Consider the following 18624-nt stretch of genomic DNA (forward strand, 5'->3'; position numbering starts at 1 on the left):
GCAGTAGAAAGTGGTATTATCCAGAGCACATCAGAATTAGCAGTTATATTAGAGGAATGCTGCACGACAGGCCCCACAAAACAAGAAAAGGACTTTGATGCTGTCAAAGCCATGATCAGAAAACCTGATCACTCAGATTGTCATGCAAAAACAAGCATGCCCTGATACTCTAAAATAAATGGATCTGGCACGTCAATCTGCAGGTGCAACACTACAACCAGGACAGAGATAGGATTAAGCATTCCTTTAAAAACCAGTCACATAGAAAGAAAAATGAATCCATATTTCTTATGTGAATACCCCAAAACCAGTCACCACAGAGCGGAGTGACATCACTCATCCTCCCTGCAGCTCAAGCCGTTCAAGGCAATGGCCTCACTGTTAAAGATCATGGCACTAATCTTCTGGCACTGGCAGGAAATATGCTTAACCCCCTACCTACAGCCCATCATTGCTGTCATTGACGACGTCTACATGGAAGCAGAAAAATTTGCACAAAATGCCTATCAGCAAACATTCCATTACACGTCCTTTTCCTTCCATGGCTGTATTCAACCATGCAGTGCGCAGGCAGGAAAGCAACAGCCTACAAAATTACACCGCAGGCCAGACCCAGAGCCGTGTGGCTTTCGTGTCGCTGCGCCCCAGAAAAGCCAGTATCTAGTCAACGTTTCTAATTCGTTACAGACCTCAAGACTGGTGTAAAAAAGCATTTCACTTTGATGACTGTTTCGTTTCTCTGTGGATTAAGTGCCTGAAGATCAACGGGAACTATACACTTGACAGCAAGTGCTGTCTATTGCTCATTACCACAGCAGTGACACCACTTTGTAGTCAGATCTCAGAAGTTAAGCAAGGCTGAGCCTAGTCAGTTCTGGGAAGGGAGATCTCTAAGGAAAACCAGGCTGTAGCTGTAAATGGTGTTGGGGGACCAGTAGGTGGCACTCTTGCTTTTGGATGAGAACTTCCAGTACATTGTCTTGGTTTGGTGACCAGGGACAGTTTTGTATGGAAGTTGCCATCCTTCAGATGAGATATTAAATTGAGGTTTTAATTACCTGTGCTTTTTAAAAAAAATCTCATAGAAGTGTTTTTAAGTGAAGGCGTGTTAATCCCAGTCTCCGGGCTAAATTCCACTTCAAGCTTGCTCAATATGGGTTATGTAAACAATTTTTTAAAGTAATGTGGTGAAATATTCTCTCTTTTACCCCTGATCTGCTATGTAGTGGGGGGTGCTGGAGGATAACAGTTGCTACATGTTAAGGTGGATGCTGTGATTCACTGATGAATGGATTCCCTCCTAGAAGAGACGTTTTTTGGGATCCTCTGTCACAAGAAGTGCCATATCAGCCATATGTTTGGGGTCACTTATTTGCTGCTTGGTCAAGAACTACCCAATAAGTATGAATAAGTCCAGGTTATAGTTCTGTCCTGAGCTCTGTGCATCCAGCATACTCTCATGGATGTTTTAATACTGTTGGGAAAGAGCTGAAATTAACCTTATTTATCTGCTACAAAATCTGAAAGAGCCCAAACTCAGTCTACATCAATGGTATCCAGAAATGGATAGAAAATTGAAGAACTGGATAACTAGGAGTCATGTATAACGCCACTGTAAAGTCTCTGCTTTCACCACTTCTTCACAGCACCTTAAATAACCTCAGCCACTCACTTAATGTCCCCTTAGTATTACTCTACTTACTGTTTTAGGCATTTATGTGACTAAACGTGAGAAGTAAAATGAATGTGTAATGCTGAAACCATAACTGTTATGCTAAAGACTTCATCTTTAATGAGGTATTTTCAATGCCTTCTACGATTAAAATGCACAGCCTTTCAGGAACAAAACAATTATTATTAACAAGTGAATTCTTTTTGCCTACTGCCTTTACCCCGGTGTACATTTCTGTGCTTGTGAGCCACACCAGATTCCACGACTTCAGACTCTCCCATATTTCTTACTAATTCACTAGAGATTAGGTCAGCAGTAAAAGGAGACAATTTTCGTATTTCAGATTAAGAATCTATGTATATCTGGACAACAACAATAATAATAACCAATTAGCTACTTATACCAAAACAAGCTACTGTAGGTGTAAGGTTTCTCTTCACAGTCGATTGATTTCTGGATCAAAATGTTTTAGGTCAACATGAGAAGCTTACTAGTAAACAAACTAAAGTACACATTAAAATTAATAAAGAGCAAACTACTAAAATGCTCTTACAGAAATACAACACACATACTGTACTTCCTCAGAATGAAATGCCAGATTGGAGGAAATAAACTATTTCAAAACCTAAATAACTAATACACCAGTAAAGCAGATAAAGAGTCACTGAAGCAGCAAACCAAAAATTGACAAAAATTTGAATAAAAATGTAATTAAGAAAAAGTGCTTTTTTTACATTATCAAAGAAATATATATCAAAATGCTATGTGCATTCTGGCAGAAATTAGCTAATTGGTTCCTATTGACATTTTTTTTGCTCTTTCAGTCACATTCTATAAGTTGAATATTGTTCTTTTGCATTTCCTGTTTTTTATTTAGATTGAAATCTACATTTTGAAATTTGGGTATTTTTTTAAATACTTGGATTTCATGTGTCATTAGTTGCACTAATCTTATTTTTAAAAATTGTTTCATTTTAAACTGGCTATATAAATAAAAATCTTCATTCCACTAATGGTGCACTAAACTGTAGCACTGCTACACAGCTAATTCAGCAAATTCCTACAATTTGATTCACCCAGTCTAATAAACCAGCAATTTGCATTCACATGGGCTACCAAAAGCGGAATGACAGAAACAATAATAGTAGTTTTTAATTCTCATTACATCCTTGGCTTTCGGACTCGTAAACACTCCAGATCCTGGATGGGCTTGTCTTAGAGGAGGCTGTTCAAAGATCTCTCACCTACTTCTCGTCATGCTGCTGGATTATAATCATATCAGGAAATGAACCGGACAGTAGTACTCATCAGATTCTTGGCAGAAGGCCCAGGCTGGTTTTGTGAAGCTCCTGATTAAATACAACTAGCTGGCTTCTTCCCAACCACACAGTCACAGGACACACTGCCTAAGCCACCCTCTTCAGGAGGCTGCAGTTAGAAAACGAGGCAGTGCTATAGATCCACACGAGCGAGTGTTATTACAGAAATATTAAATATGAAACTCGGGAGGCCTGTCATCATGATTTAGTCTAAACCTGACCCGTTTAGTGTGTTTGGTGTTAATAAAGGACTAATATTCCAGCTTCTTAGTGTAATGCTTGACATGTACATTACTACTCTACCCCACACAGCCCAGACTGTCTTTTTTCATTATTTGCCTTCCCTGTGGTGCTTCTGGTTTTCACTTTAAGTACACTAATGTTTTTCTCTTCTCCTATCAGGCTGTGCTCTAAATACTGTCATCACAGCTTCAGATTCAAGTCAGAAAGCTGCAAAAGTCCTATTTCCTGCTCAAGACCTGTGATTTTAAATGCTATTGTTTCTGACAAACACATAAATAAAAGAAAACAGCATTTCACATCTTTACATCTAGATCTCATGCCAAAGTGGATCAAACTTCTTGTCTACAAGATAAAAAAGGTTTTACTCATCATTATCCCCCAACAGGAGAATGATAAGTCTGGGGTGAGAGTGGGCACAGACAAGGTTTGAAAATTCATCTTGAAAAAAAAAGAAATTCCCCGCTCAAGGAAAGGTGGTTTATTTATACAAACAAATGATAACAGATGAAAGTACAATGGTCATTAATCCTCACACATGGCAAAACAATATTAATGACAAAACTGAAATCACAAACTGAAATTCATGACCTACTGTATACATTTTGCTGACTAATAAAAAAAAGTAAAGCTTTGAGATTCGTCTTATATATTCGATTGGAAAAATAGGTTATATTCTCAACCTGTTAGGAACTTGCAAACAATACAGAAATGAAGTGCATATGGAAATCCACTAAAAAAACTGACTTTTTGTTTATGCATCTAATGTCCATCTCCAAACCAAAAAGGAAAATAAAAATGTTTGCTGTGAAACAACTAATTAACTCATCATAATAATTACTTTAAACAGTCATGAGAACGTTATACCATGACAAGTAGGATAAAAGATCAAGCAATATAGAAGGTATTATCCTTCATGATGTAATAAGAATCAGCAGTTCGTATTTAGCAATACATGGAAGAAAACAGCATGCATTTTCAATTACAGCACTTTTTACGCACTGTCACCTGCCCCCGTCACTGCAACACTATCACCTGTCACTACAGCACTGTGTCACCTGTCCTCTGTCCCGTCACTAGAGAACTGTGTCCCCTGTGCCCTGTTACTGCAGCACTGTGTCACCTGTCCCCTGTCACTAGAGAACTGTGTCACCTGTCCCGTTACTGCAGCACTGTGTCCCCTGCCACCTGTCGCTAGAGAACTGTGTCACCTGCCCCCTGTCACTGCAGCACTGTCCCCTGTCACCTGCCCCCTGTCAGTAGAGAACTGTGTTACCTGCCCCTGTCACTGGAGCACTGTCCCCTGTCCCATCACTAGAGAACTGTGTCACCTGCCCCTTGTCACTGCAGCACCGTGTCCCCTGCCCCCTGTCAGTAGAGAACTGTGTCCCCTGCCCTGTCACTAGAGAACTGTGTTACCTGCCCCTGTCACTGGAGCACTGTCACCTGTCACTGCAGCACTGTGTCCCCTGCCCCGTCACTAGAGAACTGTGTTACCTGCCCCCTGTCGCTAGAGAACTGTGTCCCCTGCCCCGTCACTAGAGAACTGTGTTACCTGCCCCCTGTCACTAGAGAACTGTGTCACCTGTCCCCTGTCACTGCAGCAAAGTGCCCCCAGTCACCACAGTTTGGGTTTAGATTGGAAATTCTGGTCCAGGGGGAGAGCATCTCCTATTGGTCCTCCAACACCATTTAGACAGTACCTTGGCTTTCCTTAGATGTCACCCATCCCAGTACTGGACAGGGCTTGCTTAGCTTCTAAAGATAAAGGATGGCAACACTGCCATCTCAGGATCTATCCATCCATTTTCCAACTGTTTCACCAAATTCAGGGTCATGGGGGAGCCGCAGCCTATCCTAGCAAGCTAGAGCCGTAAGGCAGCATATAACCTGGATGGGATGCCAAGACCTTCTTATTTTTATGTGAAAAATTTGAAAAAAACACATCCAGACTGATAACTTTTCAAACAGATACTGTAACATGGAAATACTTTCTTTTCCCCAGAACAACAATCTCTTTTTAAAATGCTTTTAAAGCACATTGCACACTTTAATAAGGTTCTAGTGGTTCTCTAAATCGTAAAGCTTAATTATACTGCAACCACACTTAGAGCAAATATAAAAATGTAACTAACTCAATTATGAAAGATGGGACAGATCCAATAGTAATTTCATTTCCTTTGAAATAAGCAGACATATTAATCTACAGGCTCCAGCAGTCACAGCCATTACAGGCTTCTTAGTACAGACGAGACATGCAGTAACATAGATACTGTACTGATGGATGTCTATTCGATACTGCAGAAATCCCAGAACATACACTGGTGATGAAGTCGGGTTTCACTCGTGTCAAGGCTGTGGGGACTCCAGTTTCCGTTTTGTAAGTAGGCCTCATCAGGAAAACAATATTGGGTGTAATTTCTGTGTTGTAGAAATCTCTACCTTTTAGAATTATTAATTATTAAGTTGACTTCAAACAACATGGCTGGGTATCTTGTTCCACACTCCCACAACCTTTTGTGTAAAGAATATCTTCTGTTCCCAGTTTTTAAGGGGAACTACAGTCCCAATTTCTCAGACCAGCATCTCAGACTGGCATCATTATTACATCTTGGTAACAAAATTAATTCATTGGCATTATAGAAAAATATTACAAATTTCAAATTAAGCACAAAATCGTAAACTTTGTGAAAGTACTGTATGTTGCCATGTTGTCGTAACCTTGCATTTGAGTTCCCACGAACTGCGATGTGATGCGCCCCTTCCTGCTCACTGGTCACTGTAATAACTAATGTTATGTGATGTACAAGCAAGTAAGTACATGTTGTGCAGCAGACATTTCACCGCAAACATGTTCCAACGTGATCTGTTAACAAGTATGTAGTACCTGTTGACAAAATCTCAAAGTCGAAAACAATATTACTACTGGATTAAAAGAGATGTATTCAAATCGCTTCCTTGTTTACGATGTAGTAAAGCTGCAACACATCACTGGATGTCTTGTTGCCTCATTCTGACTCACAGAATTTGGCACTTTGAATACCTGGAAATTTTGCCTATTTTGATCGGGGTTTCACAAGTTACTGTGTACATTTTACTTTTATTGTGGTTTGAAATGTACTCATCAATGCTGATTCTCTCTAACTCCAACACATAAAAAAAAGCACAGCAGTTCCGCTGTTAAATGTACTTCCACCCAGTTTCCAGTTGCAACCTTGTGCCCTATTCCAGTGCAGCCCTGGAGTGTGTCCTACCTGTCTGGCTAAATAACCTACAGAGATTCACAAACACATCCAGTTGTCCCACCACAGCCAGAACGGTATGATTTCTGGGAAATATGATGAAACAGGATTAGGTAGAAATTAGGAAAGTCAGGTACGCATTTCAAACAATACATCATCGTTTTATCTTAATTATTATTTATAGATTCATACTTCACTTGTATTATGCAAAATGAACTAAAACATTAAATGAAGAAATGTTCAATGTTAAATAATCCATTAACTACACAGAATGAAAGTTCTATATTATAGTCATTGTTCTAAAAGGATTTCTAGGTCATGTAAGGAGTGTAGTTAACAGGATGGAGATGGCTGGAGGACAGGAGGGTTTCCCTGATGTGACGTGGGCTATCTGACAGAATACTGCTGATGAAAGTTACCCTTTAATTACCCCTTGATCTGCCCTGCCCAGCTCAGTCCAGACAGCTGTCCAGTCGCAGTGTGCCAGGATAGCCCCACCCAGGCTGATCCATGCAGCCAGCACCACATTTCAACACATTTGTTTTAACACTGGGCCTAAATATGGAAGTAAATGGAAGGAAATGAGCATGTGGAATTACCACATTGAGGAGTCTTCACTGGATTGTGTAATATCGGAAACTAAGTTTTTTCTATGCAATGACAATAATACAAATCTTGCTAATTATGTGTGTTGCATATAAAAAAAGAAGAAAATAAAAGAGCTCAATCAGTAGAGGCTGCCAGTGTGAGAGCAGAGTGTGCCTTGTAGCCCGGACATTGCTTGCTGGGTTGTGTCTCCAGTAGCCTATGATAAAGGACTCCCCTCCCCTCCCCAAAAGAGTGCTGCCAGGGATGTATGGGAATTAGTTGGCAAGGATCCTCCTGGCATTTGATGAAACGGTGACTAAGGTCAGTGACTTCCCTGGCATCTGCCAGTAGACATACTGTAGGGACAGGAGCTCTAGTGAGTGCTAACTCTCCAATCAAGTACTCTGGAGATTGCAGCGCATTACTAACATGAATGGCACACACAATCTGGCACATCAAAGGCTCCTGGCCACTGATCTTCACTTTCCCCATGGAGTGCAAAGGGTGGAGGTGTACAGTTTAGTTACAACAAACTTTCAATCCCAGTTTTAAAATGCAGCAAAATCACTTTCCAAGATTATGATCACAATGTAAGTCAATCCACACAGAGCAGTCAGGAACAGGACAGGACAGGGCAGAATCCTGTGGTCCAATCTTGTTTTCTGATCAATGCTTCCTTCGGATAATCCCATGTGATTCAACATCTGCAATTCTTACTACCCATGTCCCTGAGATTAATAACTAAATGTCGTCAAAACAAATCAACGCAATAAATCTGTTCCTACACTGTTGTTACAATGCACAGATAAGTAATATCAGTGACAAGGATCAGGGACAACTTTGACCCTGATCCTTATTTTGAACCTCACATTATAACTAATGTTCTGCACCAACTGTTTAACTGAGCCTCATCAGTCTTAGTAGCACTAGTAGTGAAGACAGGATGTACAGGGTATCAGTTTCAGACATGTGGCTGGGTAATAAGTTCAATATTCCCACGACTCTTTTGTACAAAGAAATGCCTCCACTTAGTGTTTTTCTTTTATCTCCAGCTTCACTGTTATGACTCAAATGATGTGGTTTTTTATTCAATGCAAAGGGTGATCAGTTAGGTAAAGTTTACCTGATGCATTGATTGGTTAGCTGAAGAAACATCCATTGTTTCTATGCCTCCTACCACTTTTCACCTACTGGCCAAGTGACTCCTAAGAAGGCCTTCAAAAGATTAGGGACACAAAGATCAGCAAGCTATAGGAAGACAAAGTGGAGATTAATTTTTGTAAGGCAATTAAAACAACATTTAAAGCAAACATTTACCGTATAGCTGATACCTATAATGTTACCTCTCCTGCTGTCCGAGCACAAAGGAGTGCTTTCAAAGCACTTTCTTCACTTTGCAAATTGTAGTATTTTTTCTCTGACAAAATAGGACCTACTTTGATTCCCAAAATCATGTATAAGAGAAAAATATTGTTTCTGTTTGTGTCCAGGTTCATTGTTATAATTCACTCTTTAACAGAACCTTTAAACACATCAAAAGTCACTTTGGAGGGACCAGCTCAAAAGCGTGTGACAAGCTTGAGCCTGCAGTTATTCATACCCTGGAAAAAAATAATGCAAAAAACACATTACTTACTCGTATGGAGACCAGCACAGTAAAATTGCAACACAAAGCACATTTCCACCTGTCTCTCACTGTAAGAACACAGCACGGTGAGGCCACTCCTCCAGACTGACCCCACAAGACATGACTAATCCCACACTGAGCACCATAGTGGACTCTTAACAAGCTCTTAGGCAAAGAAAAACCAGTGTCTGGCTGATACAAACAATATAATGGATTTGGGAACTGCATCATAAACATGCTTCATGATAATTCTTCAGACTTAACTGGCTTCTTATTTTTAGTGTAGACCCATTTGTTTCAACAAATTGTCAATCTTTCTATAAATCTCTTCTGCAAGAATTTAAGTTTCATCCAACGCATTTGACTACCATTCTGGAACACCTTCCTGGAAGCTTGCAATATGCAAGTAGTACTAATTGTGATTTAATAACAAATTAAAGTCATGGCACTTCTGCAAAAGCTATACATTCTAACACAGCTGCTCAGTTCTTAATGAACAGAATAGAGAGTTTAAGACTCGAACTATATTGTAACACCTGTCATTGGTAAACTCACATTAAGATATTGGGAATGGTGTTAAATCCTAGATGATCTTTCTATTTTTCTAAAGGTAAATCAAAGATTGGCTAGTCAATATGCACTACCAAAGAATCACCGTGACATTCTTCTTTATTCTCTGAGCTGCAGCTTGAAGCTGCAGGAAAAGAATATTCTTATCTATATAACATTCCAATCAACAATGAGTGGATATTTACAACAGAAGAAATGTCGCCATGGCAACAGACAGGGAATCTGATACTCCAACAATATCACATGACCGTGTGTAGCAAATAAGTGTATGCTCACATATCATAAAAACCTTCATTTCCTTTATCTAAGTAATTTAAGATTTCATTATACTGTCTAAAACCTTTCACATTCGATTTTCTGAGTTTTAATAAAGTAACACACTTTAGGCTCTAGATGAGCACCTATCCTATATTTTATATTAACATATTTTTATATTAATATATTTTTAAACCTTAGAAACTTGAATCTGTAGGAGTACTGTAAGTATTGTATTTAATTTTCAAAAATCACCTTTAAAGTTTCCCTTATTATCTTATAAACAGCTTAATTAAATACAAAGCGAGTTTTACTTCAGAGAAAAGTCCTTCAGAGTTTGGGTCCATGTTTTGAAAACACTCCATCACACTTCCATCCACCCATTAATTTTCTAACTGCTTCTTCCAATTCAGGGTCATGGGGGAGCCGGAGCCTATCCCAGCAAGCACCGGGCACAAGGCAGGATACACCTTGGGTGGGATACATGTCCATCTCAGGGTACGCACAAACACACACACACACACCAGAGCCAGTTTTTCCAGAGGCCAATTAACCTACCAGTATGTCTTTGGACTGCAGGAGAAAACCCACAAAAAACAGGGAGAACACAAACTCCATGCGGATAGCAGGTCCTGAAATGAACCCAGGATCCAAGCGTTTGCCCGCAATGCTGACCTCTGCACCACCGCGCCGCCCTCAGTCACATCTGCTAACTTTAATTAATAAACCTTACAAAAGGCATTACTGCATATGCACAATGATATCTCCTTAAAAAGAAATAAAAGGAACACACAGGGCCTACTGAGTGGCTGGGCCACTAAAGGCAGTTGTCCAAGTGCAGGCTGGGAGCACGGGTTCGAGCCTGGGTCATATCGCGAAGGGATCATGACCCTGATTCCCCAAGCAGTGGAGAGCAAAATCCCGGAGAGTGGGATTAGAGAGCTCTCTTGGCTCCCTGTGACCCAGAGCCCCCTGAAGTCGGCGCTGAAGGGGTCCAGACCTGTGTGGCTTGAAGGAGGGCTGTCGGAGGAGCCTGCCTGCGCCTCCTCATTCTCCCGTGTGCAGGCACAGGGATCGGAGCCGACAGCCGAGTCAGGAAAAACACACAGCTGACAATTCTAAATTGAGCGCAAGCATAAAAAAATAAACTGGCAGTTCTAGAAGAAGAGAGGAAAAAAGCACTTCAACCGTTTGAACACTAGAAGTCCCATTACCCCCTAGGAATCACTTTTTTCTATTTTTTTCATTCTTGTATATTTGCCTTTTGTCCCTAATCCAAACAAAAAGCTGTAACTGGAGAAAGCAAAGTTATTATAGCAGCATGTTTTCCAAAAAGGCAAATTTGCCACAGAACTTCAGCTTAAAAGCTTTACATGAAATGTGATCTGGTTTTATAATTGTGCAGTTGAAATCATTTGTGTGATATCTACTGATCACTACAGACTTTTTTTTAAATATATTTTTAATGTAAACATCAGTGCACACTATCAGTGCTTAGCAGGGTGTTGTTTCTGTGTTTGCCTGTTCAGTACTGCTCTTCTTCCAGAGTGCAGCTATGCTTGTTGCAATCCGTCACACAAAAAGCCTCTAACAAAAAATACTAATTTCACAGTGAACGCCATGGAAGGCAACCCCATGCAGATGAATATACGCGGGAGAGCCAGTGACTCCCGCAGAGCGCTGGCTTCAGTTTCTTTCTCAGAAGTGTGGGAACATTATGCTTCTCTCCTGTTTCAGGCTCCAAATTTAAGTAAGGACAAAAACACCCCTCTGGTCCCAAGATATTGGGATAAACCTAGCAGTTTCAGTGCGTGCTTAGGATAAGCTCTAGACCCAGTGAGAAAATAACCCAGTGAATAGGTGCTTGAAGTCATCCTAGTGATACTCTCACCACATACCTACACAAGGAACCCCCATTTCAAGGTCTACTGGATGAGTCTGTGGAGAAAGACGGTGAGGGGTGCTTTTCTGGCAGGACAAGACTCCTGCCACGTGAGCCCAAGCCTTTACTTGCTTAAGGAGGCACCTCATGAACCACCCTGCACATGTCAGCATCCATTCAAACTGTCCAGCACCAATGTCTCTGTGCCCCAGCTGCTACAATACTAAAACTGAAGGTTAGAATATCAATATCATCATCATCATCATCATCATTAACCATCCACTTCATCCAATTCCAGGTAGTGGGGGAGCCGGAGCCTCTCCCAGCTAGCAAGTAGTGCAAGATGGGATACACCCTGAATGGGACATCCGTCCATTGCAGGGCACACACCACAGACCTGTCCACAGTTACATCAGGGCCAATTTTCCCAGAAGCCAACTAACCTACCAGCATGACTTTAGACCAAGGGAGTAAACTCAAATGAACACGGAGAGAACATACAAACTCCACACAGATAGCACCCCAGGTCCGTAATTGAACACAGGACCTAGTGCTGCAAGGAAACAATGCTAACCAGTACCATTGTGCTGCCCATATTATCATCATATGCAACACATACAGTATGTGATCATTAATCAATGCACATACACATTATTAAAATGAATCTGTTTTTCCAAAAGATTTAAAACAAAAGATAGTGCTGTAGAAATCATTTAATAGCAAACACAGTAGTCTAATATTTGTATTGTACTGAGCAGTGGATCAGTGTTTGACATGTAATGATCAATGGCAGCTACAGTACCATGAAAAGATCAGGTCTGTTTAACGGAAATACGATGAGCTCATGGTTCTATGATAATTACCACAGCAGTAGTACAATATCTTAAATTTCACTATTACTATATATAATCTGAATCAGAATTGTTTGCAGCTGTACTGATGCAAAAAATACTGTATGTCACAATTTTTAACCTTCTATGTATTTTCAGTTTTTTGAGCATATAGGTAATTTTTTTAGAAATACGGGGGACTACTGGGAAAGCTCTTTATCAAATGTACTACACCTTATCAAATCATAAGCTAGGTCATGGTTTTAATTTTTAAGGATAAATATTCAGGGATCCTATGAGTTCATAATTATGAATTTTGAATTACCATGGAAAACATCAACTGACAGCTAAACGGGTCTAACTGTAATTTATAACAGAAACTTATGAAACCATTATTGGTTCCAATATTGCCTTGCAAACCCCTGCAAAACAGGGAAATCAAGGAGTTATGTCACTAACAAATTGCTTCAAGTAAGCACAATACAGTTTACAGTGCACCTGACTAAAGTAGGTCAACTGAAACAGCAGATTAACAGGTTCATAGCAATTAAAGTGGTGGATCGTTGCAGATCAGGTGTCTGAACATGAACAGTATGATTGTGAGAAATAGTCACCGTCAGCCCTACAGACATAAGAGATAACAAGATATTTACACCATAGCTTTGAAATTTACCTTCAGTATCCATTCTAAAAAATAACTTTTCAAATTTCTGCATGTTCGCAAAACAAAGTGACTACTAAAGTCTAGCTCAGGGTCATTTGTAGGTGTACAAAACGCTCACCAAGAAAGAAAACTGTATAATCTGGAAATGAAAAGATAATATAAGATTAGTAACCTCCCAACCTCTGATTAAACCTACTTAATAACACATAAAAATTACTTTGGTAGAAAATTAGTGATTTGTGTTCACTCTCTACATTACATTGTATACCTAGTATACCAGTTATAAACATACAGTATTTCTTTTGCAAAACAAAAAATTGTGAATCTGTTTCTCTGACACCCAACTGTAGGAGTGACTTTGAAATTGAAAAGGTATATTTTTGTCAGGGGTATCAGTTTGTTAAAATTTCTGAAATTGTTGTGTATTTATTTAGGCCAGAGAAGAAAAGACAATCTGATCTACTGTAACAAGATGATATACTGTAGAAGACTTAGAGGGGGACTTAAGGGGAGAAGAACCAAGCCAGGAGAAGTTCATTTAGAAGTGAAGTTAATTTGTCAGCAGTTATTGCAGCCGGGAGGTGGATGGCAACAGATTAAACAGATTTTGCTTGACATACAGCACAAATTTTATCCCAAAAGTGAGTAAATCAAAAGTTATAAAGGAAAATATACAGAAAATAAAAGTGAAATTCTAAAATAAATTAATTTAAAAATAATATGACCCAGGTAAAAAAGCATGGGTAAAAAAAAAAGGATTTTAGAAAGGCCAAGGGAGAGAAGGAAAGGAATATTGCAATGGCAGCTGAAATAAAAACTCTTTCAATCCTGAAACAGCAAAAGAACCAGTAAAGATGAAGTAAGACATATCCAGGACAAAATGTGGAAACGTCTAGATAATAAAACAGAAATGGCTAATGTACCAAAGGTTTTTCACTCAGGTGTTCACCAACAACATGCCTCAAGAAGCAGAAGGACAGAGTTCTGTATTGGATAGTATTAGTCCAGAAGACAGTGAACTTTTCTAATAATTATAGAACTTAGCAGAGTTAGCATATTCTCACCATGTTCGTGTGGGTTTCCTCCAGGTACTCCAGTTTCTAGTCCAAAGACATACTGGTAGGTTAATTGGCTTCTGGGAAAACTGGCCCTGGTGTGAGTGTGTTTGTATCTGTTCATGCCCTGCAACAGACAGGCATCCCATCCAGGCTGTACCCTGCCTTGTGCCCACTGTTTGCTCAGATAGTTTTAAAAGGGACAGAGGGGTAATAGGGAACAGCCAGCGTGGATTTAGAAAAGCTAGGTCTTGTCTAGCCAACTTCTTGCTGTTCTTCTTGTTGCAACAAGAGTAATGGATACACATTCAATATACATATTCAATGTACTTAGATGTTCAGAAAGGCTTTAGAAGTTCCTCATAAAAGATTCATTCTCAAATTATAGGTGGATATAGATTCAAAGAAACCAGTGTTTGGATTCAGATTTGGTTAATAAGTAGAAAACAGTACATATAAGAGAGACATTTTCAAAATGGGGCAGCGTGAAGTAATGTAGAGATATTTAGTAGGACCACTACTCTTCTTAATCTATATCAATGATCTAGATTCTGGGATAGCCTAGTTAATAAATTAGTCAAGTTGGCAGATGATACCAAAATCAGAGAATTAGCAAAGACTGGAGAAGATGCAAAAGAAATTTTAAAAAACCACACTTGTTTCTGGGCAGACACTGACAGATGACTGTATGTACAGAAGTTCATGGTTTTGCATCCTGGTAGCAAAAACATAAATTAAAAGACGGGCAACTGTGTGATAGAAAAGGTTACTTCTGAAAAAGATACAGATGTTTATGTTGACACCACTTAAATCTTCCGGGCAATATAGATAAAGAATTAAAAAAGCAAATGTTAGAATATACAGTATTGTTAAAAATGTAGAATTTAAATCAGGGAACATACATGAAATTTTGTAACACAGTAGCAAGGCCTCATTTAGAATACTGTGTACTGTCACAATTCTGGTCACAACATTATAGAAAAAATACTGCTGTGCTGGAATCAGTCTAGAGCAGCTAGATACACTCCTACACTGACATGATGAAGGAACTGAACCCTTTCAGCACTATAAAAAAGACTGCTACGAGTTTCAAGTATTCAAACGTCTCAAAGGTAATGACAGTTTCAACCCAAAGTGCTTCATATCAAAAGCCAACCCAGTCATGTTGCTGAAACCGATACCCCAGCTTCCTTCAAGACCAGCTGGATGAGATTCTTAGATCAATTAACTGCTAACTACCTAACAGGCTTGATGTGACAATTGGCTTTTGCTGATTTATAGCCTCCCTTATGTTTTTACATAATAAGACACATTTTATGGCGAATGACAAAACAAATTTTAGTCTCAGGAATATTTTTTAATATTCCAAACCAGGCTGAAATGTTTAACGGGCCATGCTGCTGGGATCTGAAATTTTGTTTTCAGATCTCTACACTTCTTTTATTTCAAATTAAAAACTTATTTTAACCCTGGGATCTCTGACTGCCCATTTAAATGAGTGTAATGGTACCTGTGAAAACTATTAGAAAATTGTTATCTTGTTTTCTAAACGCTGCAGTCCTGCATGTTTCATTAACTGAGCCTCAGCCTCCAAAAAGGTAAAGAACAGTCTCAGACTTTCATCTCTATCACCACAAACAAGCAGCTCAACTTAACAATTGCCCAAGATGCGTCACAGGACTTTAATCCACATTTCTTGCAATCCTGACGAAACAAACTGAACATGTTCTTTATAAATAAAACATGCATATGTGGTCGAACAGCATCTCATTGTCTAAGAGTGATTGCCAATAATTAAAGCAGTATGGAAAGATCTGCTCCACCCTTACTGGACAAACTTCACAGTCATAACCAGTACATATCCCAGAGATATACTGTAGCCTAATATATTGTGTTCTTCGGCTCTGAAATGACAGTTTTTCAGAACCAGCTCACTTGCAATCAGATAAAAGGCAGTTCCTTGACACTTCCCAATAATAACACAAATAATGCAAGCTATATCAACACGTCCATCAAGAAACTTACAGTATATCTAAAAGTGTCACCAGTCAAAGGGAAGCCTTATTTTCTAAATTGTTGCCTTTATACTTAATATCTGAGGCCTCATCCATAACAAACTTGAAGAGGCAACATAATAACTGCATGTCCACATAGATTAAAATACAGCTGTCACTCACACATCTGTGGTGTGATAAAATCCTGCAGATCCCCTGACAGTCAGCCACTCAGGCCTAGCTGCTAATATACACTACATGGACTTTCTTTAATACAGCTCTGCTAGACAAAGACAGGTGCAGCAACAGAAACATTGTTAAGAGACCAAAAAGGCCCAATATTTGATCAGAGCTGATTTCAATATTGTAGGATTCAAATTAAACAGCAATCTCAGGAAGTACTTACAACCTTTATTACCAGCCATTGTCTCTGGATGAGAATCAAGAGAAAATACTCAATGTACTGTAATAACAGTCTCCTTTAAGGGGCAACATCAAAGTGGAAAGATATACTGTGTTCTGTAAAAAAAAAACCAAAGCCCTGTGTGGCAATTCATCTTCGACAGTGCTCATGATGGCTTAATAGCCTGTTTTGCCAGCACATTATATTATATAAATTATGACATTGAAGTCATGTACAGAGTATACGACATAGGCTGTGTTAACTCTCATTCGGCTGCTAAACGTACCCTTACAAAGAGAATTTATTTTAAGCAGCCTTTAGCTTAAGAGGAAGTTATATTAGAAACGAAAAACTGGATGACCAGTGGGAAATACTATCGTTCTCATTTCTAATGGATTAAGATTTTTAATCCAACCAAAAGCAAACCAAAAAACAGCTAACAGAACCATTTACGCCCCATATGGAAAAATGTCAGGATAGCTTCTCTTTCCCCCCCCTCCCCCCAAAGAGAATGGGAAAAACACCCGGCACCAAGCAGTGGTCTGAGGGGACCTGGGCTGTCTTACTCTGTGAAGAAGCTCTGAGTTTTCGACAGCTGCGCTCAGTGCCACTGCTCACATCAACCAACTGCCAGCAGCCCCTGCCCTTGTTGTCACGGCGATCCAGTCTGAGCCGCAGCCTGACGCACTGCACTCCTGAGATGTTGGAGATCCACGGAACAGCAGAATCTTGCAGATCCCTCCCTCGGAGTCTCATTCCAGCCTCACGCTCTGGGAGGGGCACAGCACCACACTGCAACGCAGGAGAGGGAAGGTTCACACGTGGGGCCCTTCTACACTCCAGGGAAACATGTACGGGACAGCTGACTGGGAGTCATTAGGAGACATATTTAACTAACCCATTCATAGCTGCCAGGTATAGCAATACACCCTGAACATGGGAATTAATCTTATTGTACTGGGCGTGATTTTTCATTTGTGTAATTGAGCTTCATTTATTACCTAAGATCTCCCATGAACAGTGCAAGGAGATATTAATTCCAAACGGCATAATACTTATTTGACCATTCAGTGCACATACAAAACACTACAATCTGCTTTTGTTTATTTCAGGAGCTGCCAAAAACAATTCCTTTGCAAGGCATACTTTAAAAGAAGGCACACTTCATTGTGGCCGGCTTTAAAAAGCACAACAAGAAAAGAATAATCGGATGAAGTTTATTTTTGTTTTTTAACATTTAACTAGTGTTCTATAGTTCCTTGCAAAACAAATAACAAAAAGTTATTTGTGACATAGATACTCAAGGAATTCTGCAGATTAACTACAAAAAATAATGCATCACTAACAAAGCCCTAGGGATTCATCTGTTTTCTGCTAAAAAATGACATAAATAGGATGTGAATGTTAATCCATTAGAGAATTTACAAAAACTGGAACAAATACTGGATGAGCTCAAAGTCCAATTTAAGATTGTTTCTTATGTACAGTATGTGGGTCCATAATTCTTTAGATAAAAAGTCAGGTCAACACTATTCCAAATAAAGTGAATTTATTTACTTAAAGAAACAGTAAAGCATTACAATGCTTGTTTGGGGAAAATAAGTAAGAAAAGATCATTGTAGCCCTGAAACTTGTCTTGTCATCCACACAAACAAAACAGCAGATTTTTTACACTTCTGCAAAGTCAGATTTACCGCATTTATAAAGTTTAATTGCAATAAGTAACATGACAAAACACACTGAGACGAGGCTTGTGTCAAGGTCAATAAAAACAAATTACTGTGAAAAATAAAATGTTTCTAAAAGAATGTTCTCTCCTTTGTAGATGTGTTAATGAAGAGAACCACAGTGGCTCAGGGCTCATAAGTTCAGAAAATAATGATATAGGCCTTAAGTTCGCCCAGACCAGAAAACTCAAATGTGATCGACTTAAAAAAACAGAACATTAATGGCACGGACCCCCCAAAACACTCCAAAAAACCCTGTTCCCCAGGACCAGGGAGGAGGAGCTGCAGTACAAAAGTAACATTTTCAAAATAACAATACTAACCAACATCGTCGTCACATTCCATTAAATAACAATGACAGACATTTTTCTGTCCCACTATTACAACATCCATTCTTTTATGTAATGTCTCATTATAACTTCAAAAGGAATTTAACTCTGATGCTTCACATGCAAATCGATCTACATGTTTAATAAGAAAGACAATGTGATTGTAGTGTTAGTTAAAAAACAAAATGAAGAGGAGACAGAAGAGGTGCTTCCTAACTGAATGACAG

At 39.3% G+C, this 18624-nt stretch overlaps 1 protein-coding gene across 3 annotated transcripts in view; it reads right to left on the bottom strand.

The window, feature by feature from the left end:
- The window catches only part of scml4 (Scm polycomb group protein like 4), a 70285-nt gene that overhangs the window by 34795 nt on the left and 16866 nt on the right, over positions 1-18624 (bottom strand). For 2 of the 3 annotated variants that reach the window (XM_088932040.1, XM_088932030.1), the window contains exon 3: positions 16908-17133. In XM_088932040.1, coding sequence (XP_088788166.1) covers positions 16908-17097 — 190 coding nt within the window. In that variant the 5' untranslated portion in view covers positions 17098-17133. Of the gene's footprint in view, positions 1-8184; positions 8278-16907; positions 17134-18624 lie in introns of those variants that run through there. The other variant, XM_088932057.1, reaches the window with a different exon arrangement.

This window comes from Atractosteus spatula, chromosome 2 (genome assembly GCF_055471065.1).
Source record: "Atractosteus spatula isolate fAtrSpa1 chromosome 2, fAtrSpa1.hap1, whole genome shotgun sequence".
Classification (NCBI taxonomy): Eukaryota; Metazoa; Chordata; class Actinopteri; order Semionotiformes; family Lepisosteidae; genus Atractosteus; species Atractosteus spatula.